Below are 24,805 nucleotides of genomic sequence, written 5' to 3'. Positions count from 1 at the left end.
ACTGACATTTCTGTTCAGCAGAGGGAAATTAGTCATTTCAAGATAAAACCTGCTGTCCAGAAAGTCTGCAGATGTATGGTGGAACATCCTCTCTAGGCACTAAGAGCAAGTTTTTTTTTCCCTTTCCCTTTCCCTTTCCCTTTCCCTTTCCCTTTCCCTTTCCCTTTCCCTTTCCCTTTCCCTTTCCCTTTCCCTTTCCCTTTCCCTTTCCCTTTCCCTTTCCCTTTCCCTTCCCCTTCCCCTTCCCCTTCCCCTTCCCCTTCCCCTTCCCCTTCCCCTTCCCCTTCCCCTTCCCCTTCCCTTTCCCTTTCCCTTTCCCTTTCCCTTTCCCTTTCCTTTTCCCTTTCCCCTTCCCTTTCCCTTTCCTTTTCCCTTTCCCTTTTCTTTCTCATGTTGTGCAGACTTTCTCATTGAGTGTCTGAAATGTAAGGGAGATACTCCAATGTAGTTCACCTTACCTTTTTTGTAAATAGTCAATATGGAAAATCCCAAACTGCCGTTCTGAATGGCACCACCCCAAAATACATGATATGGGTTTTTTGTTTGTTTGTTTCTTTGTTGTTTGTTTGTTTGTGGAGATATTTCGTGTTGATGACTTTTATTGGTGGATAGGAGCCTTAGAGAACTCCAGGGTAAGGACTCGAGAACTTTGATCTCATTTGCAAATTCCCTTGCATCCCTCTGGGCATGCTTTTAAGATGTTGGTCTTCCTCCAGAGAGATTTTTATTATTTTTTCCCCTCACTCCCCTTCACTCTGTTCCCTCCCTGTCCCTCTTCCCTCCCCTTCCCCTTTTCCTTAACTTCCCTTGCCCGACCTTACCTTCACTTGCGTTTTATTTTTTACCTTTTTTTTGACTACTGACTGGGTCAACAGGAAGGACGTAGACACCAAGGAAAGCATAAGCTTATTTTATTGCCTATTTCAAAGCAATACGAAAAGAAAGCAGTGCCCTGTAGTGAAAAGATAAGCTTAGCAGGAAAGGAAATAAGCAGTGCAGTGGGTCTAATCGTTACCGCGTCATAATATAACGACATGTAGCGCAGTGATAGTGATTAAGAAAGATGCATCACCAGTTGCCCTGCTCCTTTATCATCATCCAGATTCACAGTTGCTGGGGAGCCCCGGTTGCAGGAAGGATCTGGAGAACCCGTCCCAGCAGTTGGGAACTCATACGGCGATGTGTCCACCCCGGAGGTGAGGTCTGCAGAGCCACTGCAAGCACGTCCAGCCTTGATGCCCTTGAATAATCTGGGGTAGGCAGCAGTCAGGTGGAACGTCCGGTTTCCTCTTTCTCGTTCTGGTTTTCTCCCTGAAAACCCTGTCCGGGGTTCAAGGAGGAGCAGAAAGAGCTGTGCCATCTGTTTTGGTGTAGCACGGGCCTCTTTGGCAAGACTGAGTGCCCAGACCCCCGGCAACAGGCTTAGTCGGGTGACAGACATTGCAGCCGAGTTCCCTTGTGAGCAAGGCTCCCCACCTGACTGTGAGGTCACGCGGCGCAGTGCTCAGAACCCACAGAGCACTCGGCAGAGGTGTTTGGCCGAGTGCTGAGCAGGAACGTGCACGACGCGCGACTGCTGGCTTCCCGCCGCTTCCTCTTTCCCGTGGCGAGGCCAGCGCTCTACCGACGACAAGTGCTGGCCGGAGGGCCGGGTTCGGTGCCATGGCACGGCGCACGAAGCCCGAGGTGGAGCGGTACGTTGCCTTTGTGCGGTCCGCCGCCTCTTCTCCTAGAGAGGTGAGTGCCGTGGGCCCGGCCGGGACCGCCAGTGGAGCTCCTGCGGCCTCCCCCGGGTCACGATGGGGGCTGCTCCCTGCCCATCCCGCCCCCTTGCTCCTCCCGCGGGTGCCGGGCCTGAGGGGTGGCCGTGGCCTGGCCCGGTGCGTGGGAGGCCAGATGGCAGGGGGAGTGGAAGCTGAGGGAAGCGGCTGTGTGGGAGGGCACGGAGCTGACTTGCTGGGAAGATGGTTTGCCAGGGCTGTGCGCTCTTGAAACCGGTGAGCCCTCGGCAGATTTACGAGGAGCCCAGCGCTGTGAGTCCGTACGGATCCCTCCGGTTTTGTGGAACTGAAGAGCCCAAATAGGGGACAGGTGTTCCTAACTTCTGGTTTTCTTTCACGTGCTGCGTGGTTGATATTCCTGTCTGTGTGGTTGATGTTCCTGTCTGTGTGGCAGCGCTGTGGAAGGTCAGGAAAAAGAGAGGGAGAGCTGGGCCAGTAGAGTTTTGCTGCTATCCCTGGCAGCCAGATGATTCCCTGCGATCTGGAAACGGTGCACAGATCGTAGAGAGCCAACCAATGCAGTTAGTGGGAGCTATTTAATCCCCAAAGGTGCTGCCCTGCTGCTGTGAGTGGGTTTTATTGCAGAGGCAGCAGATTTGGCAGTGTGTTGCAGAGCGTGAATGCACGCGGGCTGCCGTTCTGCAGCAGGGTCTTAGTGCGAGGCAGCGTGCATCTTCATGTTGAGCTTTTCCAACAGCAACAAAGTTCTCCTGTGGCTTTGTTGAGCTGACTTGGGTGCTGTTTAGACTATGCAGTGTGGAGCGTACCGCTGCCAAATTCAGAGATGCTCTTTAACCGTTCTGAGATTCCTGTTGGGCTCAACAAAAACCATCGCCTCTCTTCTTGTTGTGCTCGAGGTCAAGTTCTGCGGTTTGGTTTCATCCTTGCAGTGATGCTTACAACTCATGTCTAGCACAGTCAGTGGTGGAAATAGTTACTGGTTTTCTTGTGTTGATTTTGGAAGGGAGAGCCTTTCAAGGCTGCCAACATGCCTGATGAAGTTTCTTTTTAACCCTGTTTACAAGGAGATGTCAAGCATGGTCATGCATCAAGCATGATATGCTCTGGCGTATGTCAGAGTGTCCTTGTTTTACTTCAGAATACAGACTGAAGCTTAGGAGACTTGCGTGAATAACTTCCCCCCCCCCCCCTCCCTATTTGGGGGTGGGAAGAGGGTTGGAGATGAAATTCAGGTGTATCTAGACTACAGAGACTTGTTTCACGTTACTTAGTTTACGTCTGACGTGAAGTTTTTGCTTGTGACTTACTAGTTCTCTAGCTCCTTCATGCAGGTAGAATCTGCTTTTTGGATGCAGTAGTCTATTTCTGATGTTTTCAGCCCCTTCACAACACACACTGCGTGAGTGAAAGGTGAAACGTAAGTCTCCAAAGGTATCTATGGAGGGGTAGAAGGAGGAAACAAAAGTGAAAGTACAAAAAGCAAAGCAGATGGCAGAGCCGGCAGGAGGGGAAGATGGCAGAAGCATGAGCAGGAGGAGCTGGGGTAACATCTTCACTCAGTTTGTAGGATTTGTTTTCTCCTGCAACACTGTTACGTTGCAACAGCAGCAATAACAAAAAGCTCAACTGTAGCGGACCCATTCTCCTAATTTCTTTGGTCAGAAGTGTTTGTGAAATGTACCAAGTATAAAGATCGGTCGCTTGCTTTGCTAGTCGCCTCAGTTTTCCTTCGGTAGCCTCTGCCCGTGATTGGAAACAAGATTCCTTTCTTAATCCCGTCTCTTTCAGAAACAGAGGCTTGAATACAAGAAGTAATGGTAATTAACTGTTAGCAGTGTTATGCGTTGCTAAGAAGAGTGCTCTCCCTGTTCGGTTACTTTAAAAGTAGTGTACGTCTGAAATGTGCCTGTCATGTTTGTTTTCTTTTTCCATTCAGAAATCATTGAAAGGATTCATCTGTGCTAAGCTGTATTTTGAAATAAAAGAATATGAACTTGCTAAAAGGTAATACGTGTTGATGTATGTGGTTGATCTGTTCTCGAAAGTGTAATAGAAAAGCTAGTTGAAGTAGAGAAATCAAGATCACGATCATGCCATTTCTTAAGGTAGCAGTAAATGGAAGGATTGGGTGCCACCGAAATCCTTCTAAAAGAGCAACTGCATTAGTTATGTGGCACCAAAGAATTCATGGCTTTTATTTCATCATATGATGCATCTCGTTCTGTGAGCTGCTGCTTTTTTAATGAACGTCAGTACTTGCTGGCAAATAAGTAGCACTGGTACGTGTAAAAATAATGTTTCTCACATTAGGGTCTAGGTCAAGTATCTAGAAAGAAATGTAGCCCTGCTCTCCATTTGACAGATTAAATTCCCTTTAGCTTTAGCTACACGGTGTGGGGGGACTTGTATTATTGAGAGTATTGATCTTTCTGGGTTTTCTTGCTCTGTAGATATATATCTACTTATCTCAGTGTCCAAGAGAGAGATCCCAGAGCACACAGGTTTCTTGGACAAATCAGGACGAGACAGAAAAAGCTGTTGGGTGTTACAAGGTAAGTGCTCCAGTGACCCCCAGTCACGTCCAGCTTTCTTCCTTTGTAAATGGACTTTTAAAATGCATCTGTGCTGTGCATTCCTTAAGCTCAGAGAGAAAATGTGTTGTTTGTGGACAAATTAAATTGTATGATGTACATTTTTTATTGCCACATCTGTCTATGACGTACTTAAGAAAGGATTCTTTTTTTGGTAGAATTGGCATCAGTTTTTAATTTATTTTTTTTTCCAGTTGATTTTTTCTTTTGTGTCCTGACTTGATCCTTGTGGTAGCTGCTGTGATAGTCTTACTGTTGCCCTTTGGACTAAGGGTCTGTGCCTGCAGTGGAATTGCCTCGCAGGGATGATGGTAATCTAGTTGCAACTGGAAGACTCGACCGAGGGTGTTTTTCAGTGGCACTGTTTGTTTGTTGCTGGTGGTGGTTTTGTTTCAGAGGTAGAGAGGTGCAGGGCAAATAAAGTGCTGATTAGGCAAGTGCATACATATGAACGTCTCGATCAAAATTCCTTTGTTCAGGCTTTGGGCAGGGGGAGGGTGTGCTGGAAAGTCCTGTTGCCAACAGAGTGAAGCGCTCTTGCCCTTGATGATGTACTTCTTCTTTTTTTCCATAAGTCACAATATTGAGTTAGACGAGAAGTCATAGTCCAGCTGCCTACATACAGCAGTAAGCAGCTGTAGAGGAAGAGGATCTGGTTTTGGCATTCTTCCTCAGTCTCTTCTGAATTCCAGCAGTTATCTGAGTGCTATAATCTAGTGGTGGCCTTTTCAGAGTGAATTCAGAAAGTATTTACTGAGAGTTGTAGTTGGAATATTTGGGTCCGTAGAATGGCCATCATTTTCTTTCCTATTTTCTTTTCCCATTTTCGTTCTATACGGATTGCAAGATCAAGGTCCCAGTAACCTTTTTTGTCTTGCTTGTGCATGGGGAAAACTAGCGTTCTCTGGAGCTGAACCCAATATACAGAAAGATCTGGTGCTGAAATTGCGGAGCTATTCTGTAATAAAGACATCAGTGATGGAAGAGCAAAATACTGGGTGGAGAAAGCTGCCAGGCTGCTCCTTGGGAATGCTGCTGCTCTCAGATTGAAGGTAAATTCCAGCTTCTCATCTCTGCTCTGTGCCTTGAAGAAACTTTCCGTATCTGACTGGGTGCTTCTGGCATGTCATCTGGTCATCTCTCAGCGTATTTCCTTGGCTAAATTAGTTTAGCATCAGGAATCTTAAATCTATTACATGTTAATTTCTTTGCTGTCTGATGTTTTGGTTTAGCTTGCATGAAAATTGCAGCTCTGGGCTTTCCCACGCGTTTGAAGGTTGACGCGTTCAAAAATATGGGGAAACTGTGTCAGCAATAATATCCAAGAAGTTGAGTTTAGATAGGCAGTACTTGATGTGTCTGTTGCGACTAAGCTGCTTTTTGTTTTTTTGAGTTTAAAAATGCAGAATGTAGGAAGTGCTGTTATTCTCAACGACTGTGTAAATGCTTTCAGTTATGCAGTGTCACTTTGGCACTTAGTTTTATGTAGCACAGCTGCAGGGACACGGAGGTTCTTAGAGGCTTCTGTTGGTTTTCTGTTGTCCTATTTGGAGCAGCTATTCTGTAACAAGGTGTGCTGTCTCTGTCTCAAACAGCCTGACAGTCTTAACTTAGCATCTACAAGAGGCACACTCTGAAGTTTTTTCCCCTGTTATCTCGTTTCTAAGATGTTGGAGTAATTCCAGCAAGTCTGTAGTCTGTGTAGTGGAGGTGAGCAAACTGTCAGGTAATGTGGATGTTGAAAAGACTGATGCAGGAAAAAAATTAATTGTGTTGCCTTCATGTTTAATAGGAGAAGTTACAAGAATATAAAGTTGAAGATGGCTGGAATGAGCTCTTTTATGTGACTCAAGCTGAACTCTGTGCAAGACCTGATGACGTCTAACTTAACATCAGACTTGTTGCACTGTACCGCTCATGCAATAAATTGCAAGATGCTGTGCTCCATGTTCAGGAGGCAGAGAAGAAAATACCTCTGGAGACAAGCTTGGAATGGTGCTCCTGTGTGGTAAAGACACTTGAGGTTTAAAAGCAAGAGCGTAGGGATCATTCCTTAGGTTTTCTTCAAATACCTATGGAATACCTTTATGTTCTCTTAATTGAAACACTGTCTTTAACAAAATGAAATTCAGGAAATTAAATGTAATAACTCCAGTGTGAGTGTGTCATCTCATCGATGGCCTGCTAAAAGCCGTGGAACAGATGGTTCTGATGGTTCTCAGCGAGCACAAAATCTTCAGGAAGCTCCCTTAACAGGTAAGTTGTTATTCCAGAGAAAGCAACTGCAAAGAACTGTGTTTTGTGCCAAAGCCCAAATCCAGCTCCATGGGAAACATGTGGCCCCCCATTAACTGAATGTGCTGCAAGTTTCAAAGCCAGCCTTAATACTGCACAAGAGAATTTTGGATCTGGCTTTGCTACAATGGAAGGTCAGTGGGACTGGAATGGTGAGAAACGAACCCACTGCCTCCTAGCGTGTTGCCTGCCAGAATCCAAGCAAAGCTAATACAAAAGCATCTCTTCAACAATTTTCCTTTAAACTTGAACAAGTAGATGCTCCAAAGACCACTCAGAATTACTTGAAAACTGCTTTTTCTATAGCTGTTCTGTATGCCTAGTCCAAAATAAAGCAAGTGATGAAAACTCTTGTTCCAGTAAGAATCCTAACTTGCAAAGTCAACCTAAAGTCAGCCTACTATCCGTCGTTCAGGTGGATTATTATATACCCTGTAAATATATTAATATATATGATATTTATATTATATATCTGTCTGTTACATTTCAAAGACTGAGCAGTGTTCTGGTTGTCTCAGGAGCATGGAACTAAAAGATGACTTCTTGAACAGTGAAAGTTTCAGTAGCAGCTACCCTGGTAATAGGTTGAGATTAGTTAGTAAAAAGCACAGATTTCCCATGAGTAATTTGAAACAAGTCCTCTTTAGTTGCTGTTTATTACTGTCTTCTGGAATTTCAAACACTCGAAGTTATTCAGTAGTCCAAGTTGATTTTTGTGTTGCTTTTTTTTGCGGGGAAACCAAGCCTTACAGATTTGCAGTTCCCATGCCACTCTTAAATAATGGTGCTATTTGAAAAGTTCTAGCCTTACTTTAAGATGTTCTGGATATCATTAGGAAAATTTACAATGTAGGTGCCAAAAATTGTCTCCATATTAAGCTACCTCATCATCTGTTTTCCACAAATTTTTGTTCTTTGCGGTAGGTGTCACAGGCGGGACTGAATTGGAAAGTGAAAGTGCTACTGCTATGGAACCTCAACCAACTCCTGGTGAGAAAAATACAGGACAACTTCTGCAGGATCTTTCTGCATCTCCCCAGGGCACTGGCAGCAGTGCTGAAGGCACTCAGACAGAAGTTAAAATTCAAAACATGAAAGTAAGAATGAAGTCTTTACAAAAGTTTTTGTCACTAAATGCAGAGAATTATTCTCAAACCTCTACTACATGACTATTTTCACTTTGTAACAAATAAAACATGCAGGGGGAAACACCATCTGACTCCTTTCACTGTGCCTCAGGTCTTTTCTAACACTGGAAGTGAGGCACAGATCTTAGGTTTCTCAGGGAGAGTAAGGAGTTACAGCTGTATCCAAACCTGGAAACAGGTTTGGCTAGTAAAATTCCTCCTACCATGTAGGTAAGGATTAATAGATTTCAGGGAGAGATTTTAAAGAGAAACGGTTTGTTTTATGGAATGATACTACTTCAAGGGAATAGCAGTCACTTTAGTCACCCATAGTGTAACACCATAAATGAAAGCAAAACCCCATCTGCAGGACAAAATCGGGATTAAGTGAAAATCAAACAGCTTTGGGAGCCATTTCAACTTTTTCCCTTGATTTTTCCAGCTCCTGGAAAGAGAAGCAGCTCTAAGGGAGCGAGAAGCCTGCCTGGATAAACTAAAAGAGGTGTGGTAGTTTAAGGATGCTTATTGCCTTACGTGCCATTTCGCTTGGTGTTTGCTATCTGAAGCCATGATGAGCTTGACAGCCTTAATGCTTCTCTCTTTAAAGTACTTGAAACGTGGAAATGGAAATTCATTGGAAGTTATTTGAATACTGAAATGCCACTTAGCTTGTAGTTGTTTCTAGAATACTCCGGTTAATCATGTTTGAAATGTGATATTTCCACAGCAGAAGGATGCAGAAGTGCAAGCGCTAGAAACGTCACTGAGGGAGATCTCCAAATGTCGGGATGATCTCAGAGAAGCAAATGAATCCTTGAGAAAACAGGCAAGAGGAATTATTTCCTACCATCAGTAACTGTATCAGTCTGAGTAAACAGTGTTAATTGTCTGAATAGGATGTTTGCAAAATTGATGGTTTTCCAAGACAGGAATTGCATGAATGCATGAAATTACTTTCTGACCCTTTTTTGGGTGCATCTGCTCCCATGGTTACTCAGTAGCTTCAGTTGTTTTCAGGACTGCTGATGAAAGCAGTACTGTCTCTGTTCTTAATGTCAAGCTGAGGCAGCAGTTCACATTAACACAGAGTTAAAACTTTCCACTCACTCGACTGCTGAAGCTGACCTAAATGCTGACAGGGAAATGGATCTTTACCAGGGATTCTTCGCACTAACTGAAGAAACCAAATAGCAATCTAGAGTTCAGGGCATCAGATTCTGTTTCTCCTGGCAGGTATTTGCATTAACCAGTAGTTCTGGAAGTAAATGCTGACTTTTAAAGGTCTTTTGTTTCTACATGAACAGCCAGTTGGAGTTGCTTCCTGTGTTTCAGAATGCCAGGCAGTGCTGCCACAAGTCAAAGTCATTTGTGTTAGTGTGAGAGGGAGCTGAGCATAGATGGCCATTAGCACATTTCCAACTAGTCAGCTGTTGTGTAAAGTCATAAATAAAAACGAAACCCCATATGCAGGCAAAGTCAGGATGAAGTGAAAATGGAATAGGTTTTGGAGCTACTTCATCTTTTTTCCTTTGATTTTTCCAGCTCCAAGAACGAGAAGATGTTCTAAGGGAGCGAGAGGCCTGCCTGGATAAACTAAAAGAGGTGCGGTAATTTAAGGATGCTTATTGCCTTACGTGCCATTTCGCTTGGTGTTTGCTATTTGAAGCCACTATGTGTTTGCCAGCTTTTATGCTTCTCTCTTTAAAGTACTTGAGATGTGGAAATGGAAGTTTGTTGGATTGTTTTAATACTAAAATTGTAGTTGTTTCTAGAATACTCTGGTTAATCATGTTTGAAATGTGATATTTCCACAGCAGAAGGATGCAGGAGTGAAAACACTAGAAACGTCACTGAGGGAGATCTCCAAATGTCGGGACGACCTCAAAGAAGCAAATGAATCCTTGAGAAAACAGGCAAGAGGAATTATTTCCTACCATCAGTAACTTTCCAAGTTTGAGTTAGCGCCGCTACTTGTCTGAACAGGATGTTTTCAAAATTGATGATTTGGTTTGTCCGAGACAGGAATGGTGTGATTGCATAAAATTATTCTCACCCTCTCTGTTTCTGAATTCTTTAGGCATTTTTTGGAGTGTGTTCTTTTATGTTTCTTCTTTATGAAAAGAAGAGAAAGAATAGAACTGTTGTTTATTAAATCACTTTGCTGCTCAGGAGCTCTGTCAAAGGATTTCAGAGTGTTGTTTACAAAAAAAAAAAGTGTTTTCCATTCACTGATGTTTGAGTCTTTTTCAATTCTTTCAGTTAAATGATGAGATTGTTCAGAAGAAGTACTTGAATGAACAAATAAGGACAGGAGAAGCTCATTTCAGCTATCTGGAAGTAAGGTTTTTTCTTATCTGTGCATGCTTCCTTCGTAGGTAAGAAGTAAAATAGAATTCATGGTTCTTTTTTGTTGTAGTGGAAACATCAGTTTATAATGGCAGAGATGTATATGGATACCCGTGAAGTGGCACAACAGACGACACCTTTTGTGCAGGAAGAAGTGAGGGCAGCATCAAAAGGGGATAAGGTAAGAACTGGGAAGGTGAAAAATTCACTCAAAAGCCTTTTGGCATTGGAACATGCTCTGTATACCTGTTGAAATACGAAAACGTAGCTGCTACTTTTTTACATTCTAATAGGTATTAGGTTACAGAAAGAATAGAGTCTATTTGGGGGAAGCAGGCAGTAAATGGAAAGAGTAAAGCTTGCTGCTAAAATTGTCTTCTGAATTTTATGTTGTGTATGTATCTACTTTTTATTTGTTTGCTGTGTTTTCCTCTCACCTTCTCTCTCATCTGTCAAAATCAGATTCTGCTCATCCTCCTCCTTTGTGGTCATCCAAGCTGCGGTCTAGTTTGCTTACAAGAGAAGATCTCTACTAACTAAACAAGTTCACATGAGAACTCCCTGCTGGCCCTTGACACAAAGACAAGTCCGTGCAGGTGATGGCGTGGTCACCTGTACCAAGTGGGAGCTGTCTGCAGACTCCTTTTTAACAAGGAGCTGCCCGTATTTCTCCCGCAGCCAGCGGGGACTTCTCAAGCCCTAGATACAAGGCCCAACAGAGCAGGCACGGCCTGTTCCAGATTACTGCTTCCTCAGAGATAATGTCTTCCACGGGCTGCCGGTAACTTCTGTCCTGAGCTTTGTCTCCTTTTCCGTTAAATGATGCATAATTTGTCAGAACTAACGCTGGCAGGCATGTCCGTCTGCTACTGTTTGGTTTAGAAGGTCGTCAAGTTGAAAGCTGAAATAGCTGATGATGTGAATGTGTTACAGCTACCACCGAACTCTGAAGTTTATGGGCTCCTGACTGTTCTTATGGATTGGATCTCAGATGAGCACCTTAGCAAACTCCAGAGACAAGAAAGAAAGGACGGTCAGAAACCTCAGTCTAGCGAAAGAACCTCTCTGGAGATAACAAGGCTTGGAAATCAATGTGGTATTCTGGAGTTCTGCTTTTACTGCTTTCCTTTGTTCTGTGAAGGGTTTGTAGCACTGGTATTGGCCTTGATAGTTGAGCTCACACGCCATATCTCTGCTTTGCATGCAAACCTGTGTAATTTAAAATCTGTCTAAGGAGGGAATTCTTTACCTCTACAGGCCGTGACCAGTGAGTGCTTGCACGTGCAATCTGACAGACTCCGGGAGTAATTTGAGGTTTTGGTTTGGTTTGCTGGGGTTTGGTTTTTGGAGGCTTGCTGTCACTTGTAGCCTGCTCACACGCTAAGCTGACATTCTGCATGTAAGTTTGCCTTTGTGTGTTTTTACAGCTGCTGCCTATGGCTGCGGAGCAGCTGCAGTGGATGCCGTTTGTGAATCCTAAACTACACATGCCCCTGATTAGGCTGATATACTGGTGTGTAAGACAGCTAGAGAATGATATTAAGGTAAATTCTCTGCAGATATTCGGGTATTTTTAATACACATAGAAAGTGGATATTTTCAGGGTGTATGTATGACAGAAACCTGGCTGTCTTTGCTAAACATCAATTTGTAACAGAGAAATGGAAAAGTACAGCAAAAAAAACCCACTTCTCATAAACTGAACTTTTTGAGATCATTTTATTGATTTTTGTACTGTGTATCAAAACATATTTTACATACATATTTTACATACATACAGGCGATTGCTGTTGCAATAGTGTCCAAGCATCTCAGGAAATACATTTTTATAAATGTGCTTAGCAGACTTGGGCGTTAGGAAAGGAAATACATTTTTGTTTACTTTCTGTGCTAGATTGACTGAAATTGATGACAAAATGCGGCAAAGCAGCATGGGGACTTTGGCTTTGTTCTCTGCTGAATGTCCCTCTGAACTCCCTGTTGTTTCTCTTGACAAGGAGAAGCTGTTTTAAATGATCACACTGGAAAGTTTGATTCTGAAATAATATTTCTGCACAGATTACGATGACAATTTGAATTACTGTGCCTTACCCGAATGGAGTTCTTAACGTTCACGTTTAGATCTGTGAATGCTCTTGCAGCTTGTGACTTCAGGCACCTGCACAGGACAGCACAGGTAGCACTGATTGAACCGGGGTTTCCTCTGCAACCAGAGGCAGCTCAAATAACATCAGCATATCATGGGCCCTCTCTCCTCGGTCTCTTTGTGCAGTTGGTGTTGATAAGGCCCTGTGCTAATGGCGTTCTGTTGATTTTGTAATGCAAGCAGGTTCTGTTGTGATACACGATCGAACCATTTGCTATTTCACACGTAATCCCTAGGGGAACAGAGTAGATGGGAGCTTCATGTGTTTTCATGTTTACACTCAACGTGCACACTGTTTGATACAGGACACAACAGTGGCAGAAATGATGTCGGGACTTGCTGAAGATCTTTGAAGATATATGTGAGCCCCCACGTCCTTTTAGCAGCTGGGCCGGCAGGGAGCTGTGCTGGTGTTTAGCTGTGAGGTTTGCAGGAAGAGGCTGTAGGAGTGGGAAAGGCTGCAGTCACCTGGCCAGGTGCATCCAGTGCAGCTGGAGCTGGTCCATGGGGCTGGTCACGACCGACTCAGCGTTGGAACGTGATCATGATGCCAGTGCCACCCCAGTTGTCGGAATGGAGCAAGGAGAAACCCGTCTGGGTGATGATACGGGAGAGCTGTGGTTGGTGGCCAAGAGGAGCTCGCTCCCTCCTGCATGGGTTTGTGACCCAGCGAACTTGAGGTGCAATCAATTTGTTCAAATCAAAAATTGGGCGCAAGTGCAGTCAGTTTGCAACTGAACATGAAGTGAACATGTATTCAGAGAAACCATTCACAGCATAATTCCACACCCAGATCACACATGCGAAAGTGATAGGTATACAGGAGACTGGAGAATTAAATGGGAAAAGGGGGGAAAAGCTTACTTTGGTGAACTGGTAACTTAACTTGGTTGCATTTTGGAATATGCATCCTTGGGGTTTGCACTTTTCCATTGCCAGCCCTAGGAATGCAGTACAGGATGGAACCAGCTGAGAGCGATCTGTGCTGCAAAGCCTCCCTTTGGGCTCCAGCACGAAGTCAGGTCTCTCTGGGCTCTGCAAGTACTGTCTGTACATTATGCCATTGCCTAGAAGTTCCATACCATAGGTGAAATGAGCAACAGCCAAGCAAGCATACTTGCTCCAGTTCTAGAATAAGCTACAGTGTATGGTGGTTGCCAGAGTAAGAACAAAGGAGTTGCTTAATGCACAAAGAGTAGCTTTTCAGAGTGACATCTCCACATGCATTTGCAAGAAAACAGGGCCTTCAGGGATGCGACGAGGAAGGCTAAAGCCCGCCTGGAACTGAACCTGGCAAAGGTGATAAAGGATAATAAGAAAGGCTTTTTTAAGTACGTTAACAGTAAAAGGAAGACTAGGGAGAATGTGGCTCCCCTGATTAGTGATGGGGGTGTTCTGGTAACGGGGGATGCTGAGAAGGCGGAGGTACTGAATGCCTTCTTTGCTTCTGTCTTCAGTGAAAAAGCTCCCCCTCGGGAATCCGAGACCCTGGAGGTTAGTGAAAGGGTCTGGGTAATGGAAGACTTCCCTTTAGTCAGGGAAGAGGTGGTCCGAGAGCGCCTGGGCAACACCAATGTTCACAAATCCATGGGACCCGATGGGATGCATCCACGGGTGCTGAGGGAGCTGCCAGAGGTGATTGCTGAACCGCTCTCTGTCATCTTTGAGAGGTCTTGGAGAACGGGGGAGGTGCCTGAGGACTGGAGGATAGCCAACGTCACTCCGGTCTTCAAAAAGGGCAAGAAGGAAGATCCAGGCAATTATAGGCCAGTCAGCCTCACCTCTGTCCCTGGAAAGGTGATGGAGCAGCTTGTGCTGGATGCCATTCCAGACAACTGGAAGAAAAGGAGGTTATCAGGAGTAGTCAGCATGGGTTCACCAGGGCGAGGTCGTGCTTGACCAACCTGGTAGCCTTCTATGATGTTGTCTCTGGCTGGGTGGATGGGGGAGAGCAGTGGATGTGGTCTACCTTGATTTCAGCAAGGCATTTGATACTGTCTCCCATGACATACTTATAACAAAGCTGAGGAAGTGTGGATAGATGAGTGGACAGTGAGGTGGGTTGAGAACTGGCTGACTGGCAGAGCACAGAGGGTCGTCGTTGGCGGTGCAGAGTCTGGTTGGAGGCCTGTAACCAGCGGTGTTCCCCGGGGGTCGGTGCTGGGTCCAGTCTTGTTCAACATCTTCATCAATGACCTTGATGAGGGGGTAGTGGCCACCCTCAGCAAGTTTGCTGATGATACGGAGTTGGGAGGATTGGCTGACACACCTGAAGGCTGTGCTGCCATTCAGCGAGAACTGGACAGGCTGGAGAGCTGGGCAGAAAGAAACCGGATGAGGTTTAACAAAAGCAAGTGTAGAGTCTTGCATCTGGGGAGGAATAATTGCATGCACCGGTACAGGTTGGGGGATGAGCTGCTGGAGAGGAGCTCTGCGGAGAGGGACCTGGGTGTCCTGGTGGACAACAGGTTGGCCATGAGCCAGCAGTGTGCCCTTGTGGCCAAAAAGGCCAATGGCATTCTGGGGTGCATTAAAAAGAGCGTGGCCAGCAGGTCGAGGGAGGTGATCCTCCCCCTCTACTCTGCCCTGGTAAGGCCTCATCTGGAGTACTGTGTCCAGTTCTGGGCTCCCCAGTACAAAAAAGACAGGGATCTCTTGGAAAGAGTCCATCAGAGGGCCACAAAGATGGTGAAGGGCCTGGAGCGTCTCTCCTATGAGGAAAGGCTGAGTGAGCTGGGCCTGTTTAGCCTTGAGAAGAGAAGACTGAGAGGGGACCTGATCCAGGTCTATAAATATCTAAGGTGTGGGGGGCAGAGTGGCGAGGCCGGACTCTTTTCAGCAGTATGTGGAGACAGGACAAGGGGAAACGGCCGAAAACTGGAGCATAGGAAGTTCCGCACCAATGTGCGCAAGAACTTCTTTATGGTGAGGTGACGGAGCACTGGAACAGGCTGCCCAGGGAGGTGGTGGAGTCTCCTTCTCTGGAGATATTCAAGACCCGCCTGGACGCCTACCTGTGCGACCTGGTGTAGGGATCCTGCTTTGGCAGGGGGGTTGGACTCGATGATCTCTGGAGGTCCCTTCCAACCCCTATGATTCTGTGATTCTGTATTTGCAGGGGTCTGATAACTAATGGGAAAGTGTATCACAGCCCAATGGAGGCAGCAGTGTATACGTATCCTTCCAGGAGGTGTGTATGTAAGTATGGAAAAGTGACCCCTCAAAAGGAGGGTTTGAAACTGGGGAACTGAAACTCTTCAAGAGCTGATGCAAATGAGGCAGTCCTCTTCAGGCTTCTCTGCTGGAGACTTCATGTGAGATCCCTTGTCCCAGGGTCCCAAAGAACTAACAACAAGCAAAGGCACTGAAATCACTACAGCGGGTGAGGGCAAACAAGTCAGAGGGCCATCTGAATATCAGCGCTTCTGAGCTGTTTTCAGAGCACTGGTTTTTAGTTCAACGTTACGTGCTGCAATTCCCACCCCACTTTAAGCCCCCATCGATCTCTCCTGACTCAGCTTCCTCTACCCCTGTGGTCCTACCTGTGGTGTCAGTAAGGCTTCTCCAGCAGAAATATAGAATGACATGAGAATGTATTGCTTTACTACTGTGTGGAAGGAAAATTGATTGCTCATCCACTGCTAATTAGCTATGGCTATGTGGAAAGCGGCCCTTTCCTGCAGTAGTGAAATAGAGATGCAGTTGAGTTTGATAGAGAGGGGGAGAGACTTATGAGCAAAAACATAGACATAAAACACAGGCAAAAGTGCAGAAATTACAGCTGTTAATGGCATGTACAAAATGATTGAAGAACCTGTTGCTTACCCAGCCCATTGAGTCTTGCAGTAATTGTTCTCTAATTGACATCAATGACAAAATCATCACTGTTTTCCCAGGGACTGGACATGAGCCACAGGTTTGAATTGAATCTTAAACATCTCTCAAAAAGGAGGAGATTGGAATCCTGGGGATCCCTGGGGATCCTGTTTACACCAGAACAATCAGAATTGCGCAGAGCAATGCTGATTTCCATCTTCTGCCCTATGCAGAGAGCTTACTAGCTTGTGTTTCTTCTATGCTTTGGTGGTCTCCAGACTGGGAGATGTTTCTATGAACAACGTCTTTATGCAGTGATGGGGTGGCCGAGGGCTCTCAGTCAATTTGATCCAGTCCAAGTTAATCTGCCTGTAAGGAAAAGCTTATGTCAAGCAAGCAATCTGCGGATTAACTCTGCATTGCCTGCACAATTAACATGCACAGCTGATGGTTCATTCATAAAATTTCAGAGGCTTGAGTGCTTTGTTTTAAAAAATCTGTCGTGGCCACAGCTTTCTTTCAGTGCTGCTTTGTTCAGATTTTGTGTTTTTGTCGCTGGTGGGATTTGTGGCCGCAACAACGCAGTGGCAAGGTGCTGGCAAGCATTCCCAGCACAGTGTGAAAACAAACTCCCTGTGGATCGTTGAAGTCCTGCAGCATTTGTCTTCTGGCCCTTTTTTCTCTCTCGGTGAGCTGACTTGACTTTTTAAGGAGAATAGATTTCACCAAGGCAAATTGATATTTTGTCCTGCAATCTAAAGCAGATTTATGATGGGTCACTTTATTTCCATACAACTTCCGTACAACAAGCAAGTCAAAATGTCAATTCATATTGCCATTCCTTCAAACCTGAACTACTGGGGACCCTTTGAGCCGCTGTTAAAGCCACAGAGCAAAAGCCATCCGGGTGCAATCCCCAGCTGCCTGCTGCAAGAGCAGGAGGACGGGCTCCCAGCACATCCATACCGTGTGCTTCTGGGGGTGCTCCTCTATGGAGAGACTTCTTTGTTGTGTCCAAAGCTTCTTAATCAAAAGCCCTCTGCTAAGTGTCAGCAATGGATGCAGTATTTCCTCCTCTTAGAGATTTGATGTAGGGCCAGAAGCTGCCACTGAGCTGCTCTTAATTTCTGAGCTGTTGAGAGTAAGCCATGTGTGCCGTGGCCCCTCCTGGCAGGACGTGACTCCAAGCTGAGGACCTCACAGCTGGACTCCATCAGCACTTCCTCACTGAGCTACCCCAAGCGCCACGTAAGAGGCAGCTGTCTCTTCTGGCCTGAATTGCATTATACATTGCATTGTATTCAAAAAATAAAGAAAGGAAAAAGCAGTGCAAGAAGAGAGCATTCACCTCTCATGTGGCTGGATTCCAGCGGAAAAAAAGGGAAAATTCAGGAGCAGCTTTCCCTGGCTGCCTGCAGACAAGAAGCCCTGCTGGCCTGCTCCTGGGCTTTCAGCAGAAGCTCTGCCATGGACTTGGCAGCACTGTGCCCAAATGCTGCCCGCTTTGTGCTGCACTTCCCGCTGGGCTGGGAACACAGGCTGGAGGAGCTCTGCATGGCAAAGCAGCTGAGTGTGAGCCGCCTGCTGAGCACCTCGAGGCTGCCTTTGGTCCTCGATGGAGGTTGCCTTAGCATAAGCCTTAGCATAAGGCAATCTGGCTTTCACTGCCTCTGGCTCTGATGCCTCTGAGTTTGCCACCTTTATGAGGATGAGCGATGACAATGCCAACGCTGAACTTCAGGACTTTTTCAATGCTATGTAAAATGAAGACTTAGTAGAACAGCTTAGCAACAGCCCAAAAGGATGGAGGTGGTCAAGTAAGCATTTCCTTCCTGCACATAAATTCAGCTTTGCTCTAAGCAAATTCCTTGGTCGCCTTGAAGCAGCCCAATATCTCATCCTGGACACCTTGATGACCAAACTTGAAATAATGGTGATTTTGGCAGCTGCTTTTTGACACTGAGGATTCATCTGGAGATACGCTGAGCCAATGCACCTATTGAGGTCCAGAGGTGCACTCTTTGTCCTCTAGCACAACGGGAAACTCTCCTCTATGACACTGCTACAGACGAATGATTGGGCAAGTGGTGCTATCCAGCATGTTGTGCCATAGGGGTGATGTGCACCAATAATGCTGTGTTGTTAATTTTCTCCACGGTGCCGTAAGTAGAGCTTGCCTCATCTGTAGAAATGAGGCAGGTGAACTGGAGTGTCTATTATTTGTAGACACATTCTGTGCTGTATAAATGAATTTTTCATAGGAAAACTTTTTCCAAAAAAAAAAAAAAAAAAAGGCATTGGAGACTGCTTCATAAATAATAGTAACTGGGAACTTCAAATATAATTTGGGGAATGGGTGAATATCCTTTCAGTCCTTTCCCCTTAAAGTTATCCAGATGGAACCCTGCATGCACTGAAAACAATGGTGCTTTGACCCTGGGGAGAAATCTCAGCTGTTATGGACAGCAGCAGGATTGTAAAACACTGAACCACAGCTTGTGTTGACTTCAGTTGTCTTGCAAAATTCAGCTGCCTTTGATCAAATACGATGTGCTGGTATGTTGATGTGTTTGGGATGCATCTCTTGAAAAGTGACATATTGAGACTAGACTGAAGTACAGTCCAACTTGTGAGGGAGAAGGAACACTTCTGTGTCAAGCAGGTGACCTCTGTATTGTCTTTGCTGCACTCTATTCAATGCCAGTTGGGAAGAGGCTCGGGGAAGACATGAAATATGGCAGGAAGTGCTTGAGCAGCAAGGAGCCCGCAGGCATGAGAGGAGCACAGAGACCCACCATCAAGATAACAAACACGGAAGGGTTGAGGAGGGAGAGAAGGATAAGTGAGAGGTCTGGCTGAGCAGACATTGTGTGTGGATGCTGCATTAGACTCTGGTGCAAAGAAACACCTACACACCTGCCTTTCTGTACTAAGACAAGGAAAAATATTGCTGCATCTTATATGGAGGTGAGGAGCAGGGAGACCCAGGAGAGAGCTGTGGGATGTGGGTGAGGCCCTTGGAAAGGCAGGGTGCCCGAGGGGTCAGTAAATGCAGGGGCACTAAAGGTGCCTAAATTGGAGAGGACCTCACAGCCCCACGCCGGGTCTTCTTAAGGTGAGAGCACTTCAATGTTTTTGTTATGAGTGAGACACAAACCGCACTGAAAATCAAGCATGGCCTAAAAGGCTTTCCTGAGCTGAGCCCTTAGTTCCAGAAAATACGGTTATGAATTTATTCGGTTATGAATTTATACGGTTATTGTATTTTCTACCTATTATTTCTGAAATTTCACGTGTATAGCCTAATTTTTAAAACAGCCTAAGAGGCTGGACTCATTCAGGTTCCCATAACACACTTCATGTTCTAGGGGAATTTTTCTTCCCCCCCCCAAGCAATAACTGCTTATTTAATACTGCGGCCTTTAATACAGTTATTTAATAACTGCTTAAAATTAGGCTATACACGTGAAATTTCAAAAATAATAGGTAGAAAATACAATACTGTCTAAAGGCAGCATCCTGCGTGAGTGCTCACCGGCAAAGCACTGGGGCAGGAGCGAGGGAAAGCCGTGCTTTGTCCCTCAACAGCTGCCTGACACAGAGGCAATTAGCTGGGCACTAATTGGGTTAGGGCTCAAGGGTGTTCTGTGGGCATGAAGGAGCGAGGTGCCCGCCTGCCCCCAGAGCTGAGAACAGCGTGGGCAGCAGTGAGCTCTGCCCTCCCACCACACCTTTGTGCACGTGCTGAAGTTTCCCCATCCCGTTCTTTGCCTACCACCCTGCTGCTTTTCTGGGGAATAGAGAAGCTGGCTGCTCTCAGAGAAATACGGGGCTGGACAGGCACATGTATTGAAATGTATTGCCCAATTAGCGCTTCTGTTTTTATTAATTCGTCTTGGAAATCGTTTATGGCCTCTTTCTAATTCATCTTCTCAGGGGAAATAAGACTTCGGGAAAAAATTGAATCCCACAAACAATTAGTAAAAGCGACAGCTGTGCCATAAGGGGGATGTATTTAGGGAGGGAGGCGGGGGGAGAGAGATGTTCCAGGCAGGAACGTGCGAGTCTGGGGGACGGCAAGGTCCTAAAAGCGCAGGAGCGGTGCTCGACACGCACCCACCAGTCGCCGGCTGTCACCGTTGCTCAGTGTCACATCGCACCGCGAGCGCTGGGGGGCCGGGAGGGCAGCGGTGCCGGGCAGATCCCCGCAGCGCTCCGCTCCCAGCGAGATGCGCTGCGCGGGCCCTCCCGCCGCGCCGGGCTCTCAGCGCGCCGCAGCCCCGCGGCGCTCCGCCGCTTTCCGCTATGACTTCGGGGCCTCGCACCGCGTGAGGCGACGTCGGTGCCTTTGCGCCGCCCTCACCCCCAGGAGGCGCCCCTCCAGCACTCGGAGGCGTCCGTGCGGGGAAAGTTTGCTCTCGGCACGCAGCCACGCGCGCCCCACACGCCCGCCCCCGACGAGCCGCTTCCTGCCAGCACGGCGGACGCACGCGCGGTCCCACGCGGACTTTCCGAAGCCGGCGCGGCCCCTTCTGCTGTGCTTTTTCCCTCCCCCTCTCAGCAGAGGTAGGACGGGGGGGTGGGCCCACCTCCCGCCGCTCCTCCGGCCGACGCCGCTGGAGCTCGGCGCTGCGCTCCGCTCCCTGCGGCCGCCCCATTGGGCCGCGCGGCGGCAGCGCGATGCGGCGGGTGGGTGCGCGGCTGGGCGGGCCGGGAAGTTGGAGCGGGAGCCGCGGTGGCGCGAGGGGAGGGCGGCTCCGGAGCTGCGGGGAGCCGCGAGGAAGTTGCGGGGTGCCGCGGTGCGGAGATTTGGCGGCGTTCGGGAGAGCGACGGCGCGCCGTGCCTGTCGCCGGGCGCCTCTCGGGGCTTTACGTAACGGCGGCGGAGCCGGGAGCGGCGGAGCGGCTCAGCCCGTCCCGCGCTGCGCGCCGCGCTTCTTCCCGTCCCCGGCAGCGGCAGACGAAGAGCCGCTCCGCTCCGCCGTCCCCCCGGGTTCCCTTCCCCACTGCGCCGAGCGGGGCAGCCCCGGCGGGAGGGGTGCTGCGCGCCCCTGCCCCGGTCGCCCCTTTCCCCATCGCTCCCTGCGTTCTCCCCTTTCTCCCGCTTCTCTCCTTTCCCAGGGCTTTCGCATCCCGCAGCCGATCCGCTCTTCGCGTATGTTGGCAGTGTGCCGTTTTGTTTCTCCCCTCTCCTCGTAGCGAGGATCCCGCTCCGCACGACGTGTGCGGGGTTGACTTTGTGCCCCCGCTCGTCTTCGGTCGGTGCCGGGGATGGCAGCGCTCCCCCCCGCCGCGCCCCGCTTGCACTTCTCCGGCCCGTCCGCCGCGATGTCTGCCCACTGTGTAATATTAGGCTGAGCTCTGGGAGCCTCCGCGAAGGCACGGAAAGCGCGGAGCTGCAGCCCCGGTCCTCGCTGCCGCCGCGCTGCTCTCTCCCTGCGAGGGGCTGTGTCTGACGCTGGGCTCCGGCTGTCCCTGGGTGTCCCGGGAGAGCGGCCCCGGCACCGACACTCCCGTCCTGGTCCCAGCCTCCGGAGGTGCCCGGTGAGTGCTGTGATTCGTTTTCTTTTTATAAAGGGATGGGTGGATGCATGTATGGATGCTGGCGCTGGGAGCTCCGCTGGTCCTCAACGCGAAACAGTAATAAGGATGTGAAATAATACCTATGATTTAGCAGCTGGCCCAGGGCAAAAGCCCTTGCCCTGTCCCCCAGCGGGATCAAAGCTCTCCTGTGGCTTTGGAGGGATATTGGAATTGCTCTTTTTGGAGTTAAACAGATTGGACTCGCTGCGGTTTGCTTCAGTCGCACGAAGGAAGCACACCCACCGGGCAGGGAGCAGGGAGCAGGGAGCAGGTGGCGGCCCAGCTTCGAGACACCGTGGCCGTGCCGTGGCAGCAGCTGTAGGTGGCAGCAGCTCTCGGAGCCGTGGTTACTCGGCTCACTGCAGGGGTGCGGGGCTGCAGCTCCTCGGAGCTGGGCGGTGTCTCTGGGCACCGGGCACATGCCGAGCTCCTGAAGCCTCGGAGCAGCTGCGGGGTTTGAAGACTTGTCCTGCTGCAGGAACAGGGTACAGAGCTGGGGTAGCTGTGTGTTTGTGGGTGTGTAGGAATGGAATGTTGTTTCTGCATTAGATGTGAAAAAGGGGGAATTGATCTGAAGAAGTAGAGCACAATGTATTTGTATTTTGCAACTTGTCCTTAGAAATAGCTGATGTAAAAAAGTAGAAATACCGTATTGTTAGTAACATGCTTTGGAAATATAATTGCTGAATTGTGTGATTAATTTTTGCTTGCAAAACTGCAATAGTTTTTAAATGTTCCAAATAGTATAGATATAGTATTATGGACTAGAAAGCATATTGTAGGGCTGTTCTGTTTGGATAAGAGACCCTCAGCAAAAGAAAAACAAACTTAACAAACATCAAAGCAGGCAGGGCCTCCACACAAGACTGGCTTGCCTTGCTCTGTGGGTAGGTTGGGATGCAACAGGCAGGCATCAAGATACTCCCCCCTGTCCTCCTTCCAAGCTTATCTCTATGCAAGGACGAGCAGATGTGCAGAAACAGTGACCAAGTGTTGAGTGAGCAAGTGTGAGAAGTTAACTAATTAGCGATATATGCTTAGCTAGCAGCAATTTATGTTTATCCAGTATCCATATGTTTAGTTGAGCATTAGGAAAATTGTGAACCTGAAGTACTCAGCCAATGAGGAACGAGGGGAGAAAGAGATAAGCATTGAATAATAGGGCATAAAGGATGTAACGCTGTTTTTCTGGGCACTCTCCTGCTTGCAAGAAGCCCGCCATTGCAATTGCAAATAAAATCTGCTTTATCAGAGATACTGTCCTGATAAATTATTCGTATATTTCCAACAAGGGCAAGGAGAGGGATAGCCTTGGGGTGGTTGGTGGCAGAAGGATGTGCGAAGGGCCAAGTTAATTGAAAAGCTGGCTCAATAGGGTTGTCCTGACCTGGAGACATGCAGAGGTGAGCAGTGTTTAGTCCTGGAGTCTCTTCTATTGGGTGCTGGAGCACACAGAGGTAGAGGTCAGCATGCAAGGCATTCTGAGGGCTGGGGACTGAGGGGCAAGATCCACAGTGTGTCTGAGGATGCATTTTGGTGTCACAGACGGTGGTGACTGCACAGCTCTGGGGTTAGGAGAGGAAGAGCGGTTGCAATCCAGGGTTTTGGGAGTCTGCACCATCAGGGCAGTGTCAGATCTCAGCTCGGGTGACCCCAGGGAGCTGAGAGCATTGATGTAGGTGACAGCTGCTGAGCTGCAGCCTGACGTCACTCTGTGAGCTTTACACGGGTAGCCCTGAACACGGCCGTGTGCACTGAGGTCTTTGCATGCGGCCGCGTGGTACTGCTCACATTTACACGCACACAGGGATGCGTGCGAGTGCACGGGCCTCGGGGAGCTGCGCTCACCGGGCGGCACCGCGGTACCAGGCGGGCCCCGGCTCCAACCCGGCATCGCGGCCCGCACACCCCACCCCTCCGGCTCTCCTATTGGCCAGCCCTGCCCCATCCGGCCCTCTCATTGGCTCTCACCGCCGTCTGTTATGTGCACGGTCACGTTACGATAAAGTCTGTGCTGGTACTGAGGAGTGGAACGGCTTGTGTCTGCCGGTAACTGCCAGCAGCGCTGCGGCGATTCGGGCAGTGATGCACAGCAGCTGTCGCGCTGACACGTGCTGCACTGACCCGCGTCTGCAGGGCGGCACGAGTGACGTCCGTACGGATGGAAGAACCGGGTCCGTGTTCTTCTGTTGTGCTCGGATCGGTTCGTGGAGTTGAAGCAATTCGAACATCTCCTTATTGCTCCTGAACAAGATTTTGCATAAAATAACTGACGCTTGTGTAGGAATGGAATGTTGTTTCTGCATTTGACATTACAAAGAGCAACTGGTTTGAAGAAGTAGAACATCATGCATTTGTATTCTGTAACTTATCCTTAGAAATAGTGATCTAAGAAGTAAAATTCTGTATATGTTAGCGGTATGTTTTAAAACATTATTACTGAATTATGTGATTAATTCTTTCTTGCAAAACTGGAATAGTTGTTAAATGGTCCAAACAATGCGAGTATAGTGTGTTAGGGATTAGAAAACATACTGTAGAGTTGTTCTGTTAGATAAGAAACTGCCAGCAAGAGAAAAACAGATGTAGCAAACATCAGAGAAGCCAGGGCCTCTACACAAGGCTGGACTGTCTCACTCCGTGAGGAGTTGGGACGTGACAGGCAGGCACCAAGATAGCACAGAAACATAAGCTCTTAGTTGTTTAATTACCCCTAGCATTTGTGCCCTTCACACTGGTCACTGTTCTGGTCATCCCTCTGTCCTCGCACAGAGATAAGCTGGGAAGGAGGACAGAGGGGAGTGTCTTGGAGCCCGCCTGCGGCACCCTGAGGTTCCCACAGAGTGGGACAGCTCTGCTTCGTGCAAAGGCCCTGGATCCTTGAAAGCGTGTTCAATGTGTTTCACTTCTGCTGGCCTAACGAACCACCTCACAGCGGGTTTCCCGGTTCAGAACACTACACCCACATCGCTTAGGACATCTAGAGCCTACCGCAGCTTTGTGAGAAAGGATTTCTCACGTAACTCGGTAACTGCGTTTCTAAAACACGTTACTAATGTGCGCACGGAACTTCTACTTTTCACATCAGCTGTTTCTAAGGATGCGCCACAGCGCGCTTCTTCAGATCAACCGCCCTTTCCAATACCCGACGCAGAAGCG

The 24,805-nt window shown here is 47.8% G+C and overlaps 1 protein-coding gene across 10 annotated transcripts; it reads left to right on the top strand.

Annotated features, from left to right (window-relative positions):
* Window positions 1–276: 276 nt before the first annotated feature.
* LOC149913797 (uncharacterized) lies at window positions 277–18,341 on the top strand. Of its 10 annotated transcripts, none has more exons than XR_016460969.1 (15): window positions 1,649–1,737; window positions 3,679–3,746; window positions 4,193–4,294; window positions 5,232–5,385; window positions 6,126–6,589; window positions 7,553–7,725; window positions 8,198–8,257; window positions 8,483–8,581; window positions 9,298–9,357; window positions 9,570–9,668; window positions 10,015–10,092; window positions 10,172–10,282; window positions 11,035–11,197; window positions 11,529–11,645; window positions 15,366–18,341. XR_016460969.1 is itself a non-coding variant. In XM_090128934.1 (14 exons), exons 6-14 carry the CDS (start codon window positions 7,597–7,599, stop codon window positions 11,579–11,581), a joined length of 852 nt encoding a protein of 283 aa, XP_089985060.1. In that variant the 5' UTR covers window positions 1,649–1,737; window positions 3,679–3,746; window positions 4,193–4,294; window positions 5,232–5,385; window positions 6,126–6,589; window positions 7,553–7,596; the 3' UTR covers window positions 11,582–12,541. The 10 variants fall into 10 exon arrangements, 8 of the variants coding, with proteins under 8 accessions (XP_089985056.1, XP_089985055.1, XP_089985060.1 ...); XR_016460970.1 differs by lacking the exon at window positions 15,366–18,341 and adding an exon at window positions 12,553–14,480; XM_090128934.1 differs by lacking the exon at window positions 15,366–18,341 and having other exon boundaries at window positions 11,529–12,541.
* The last annotated feature ends 6,464 nt before the right edge of the window (window positions 18,342–24,805 follow it).

Source organism: Phasianus colchicus, chromosome 34 (genome assembly GCF_987193195.1).
Source record: "Phasianus colchicus chromosome 34, bPhaCol1.hap1.1, whole genome shotgun sequence".
NCBI classification, from domain to species: Eukaryota; Metazoa; Chordata; class Aves; order Galliformes; family Phasianidae; genus Phasianus; species Phasianus colchicus.
This window is presented reverse-complemented; position numbering and strand designations above follow the sequence as displayed.

What these genes read in the sequence shown, in the direction of transcription:
- LOC149913797 (XM_090128930.1), top strand. Translation starts at nt 7,597, where the DNA reads ATGGAACCTCAACCAACTCCTGGTGAGAAAAATACAGGACAACTTCTG. An exon ending in TTAAAATTCAAAACATGAAA is followed by an intron (nt 7,726 to 8,197) that starts GTAAGAATGAAG and finishes TGATTTTTCCAG; the next exon opens with CTCCTGGAAAGAGAAGCAGC. An exon ending in ATGAATCCTTGAGAAAACAG is followed by an intron (nt 8,582 to 9,297) that starts GCAAGAGGAATT and finishes TGATTTTTCCAG; the next exon opens with CTCCAAGAACGAGAAGATGT.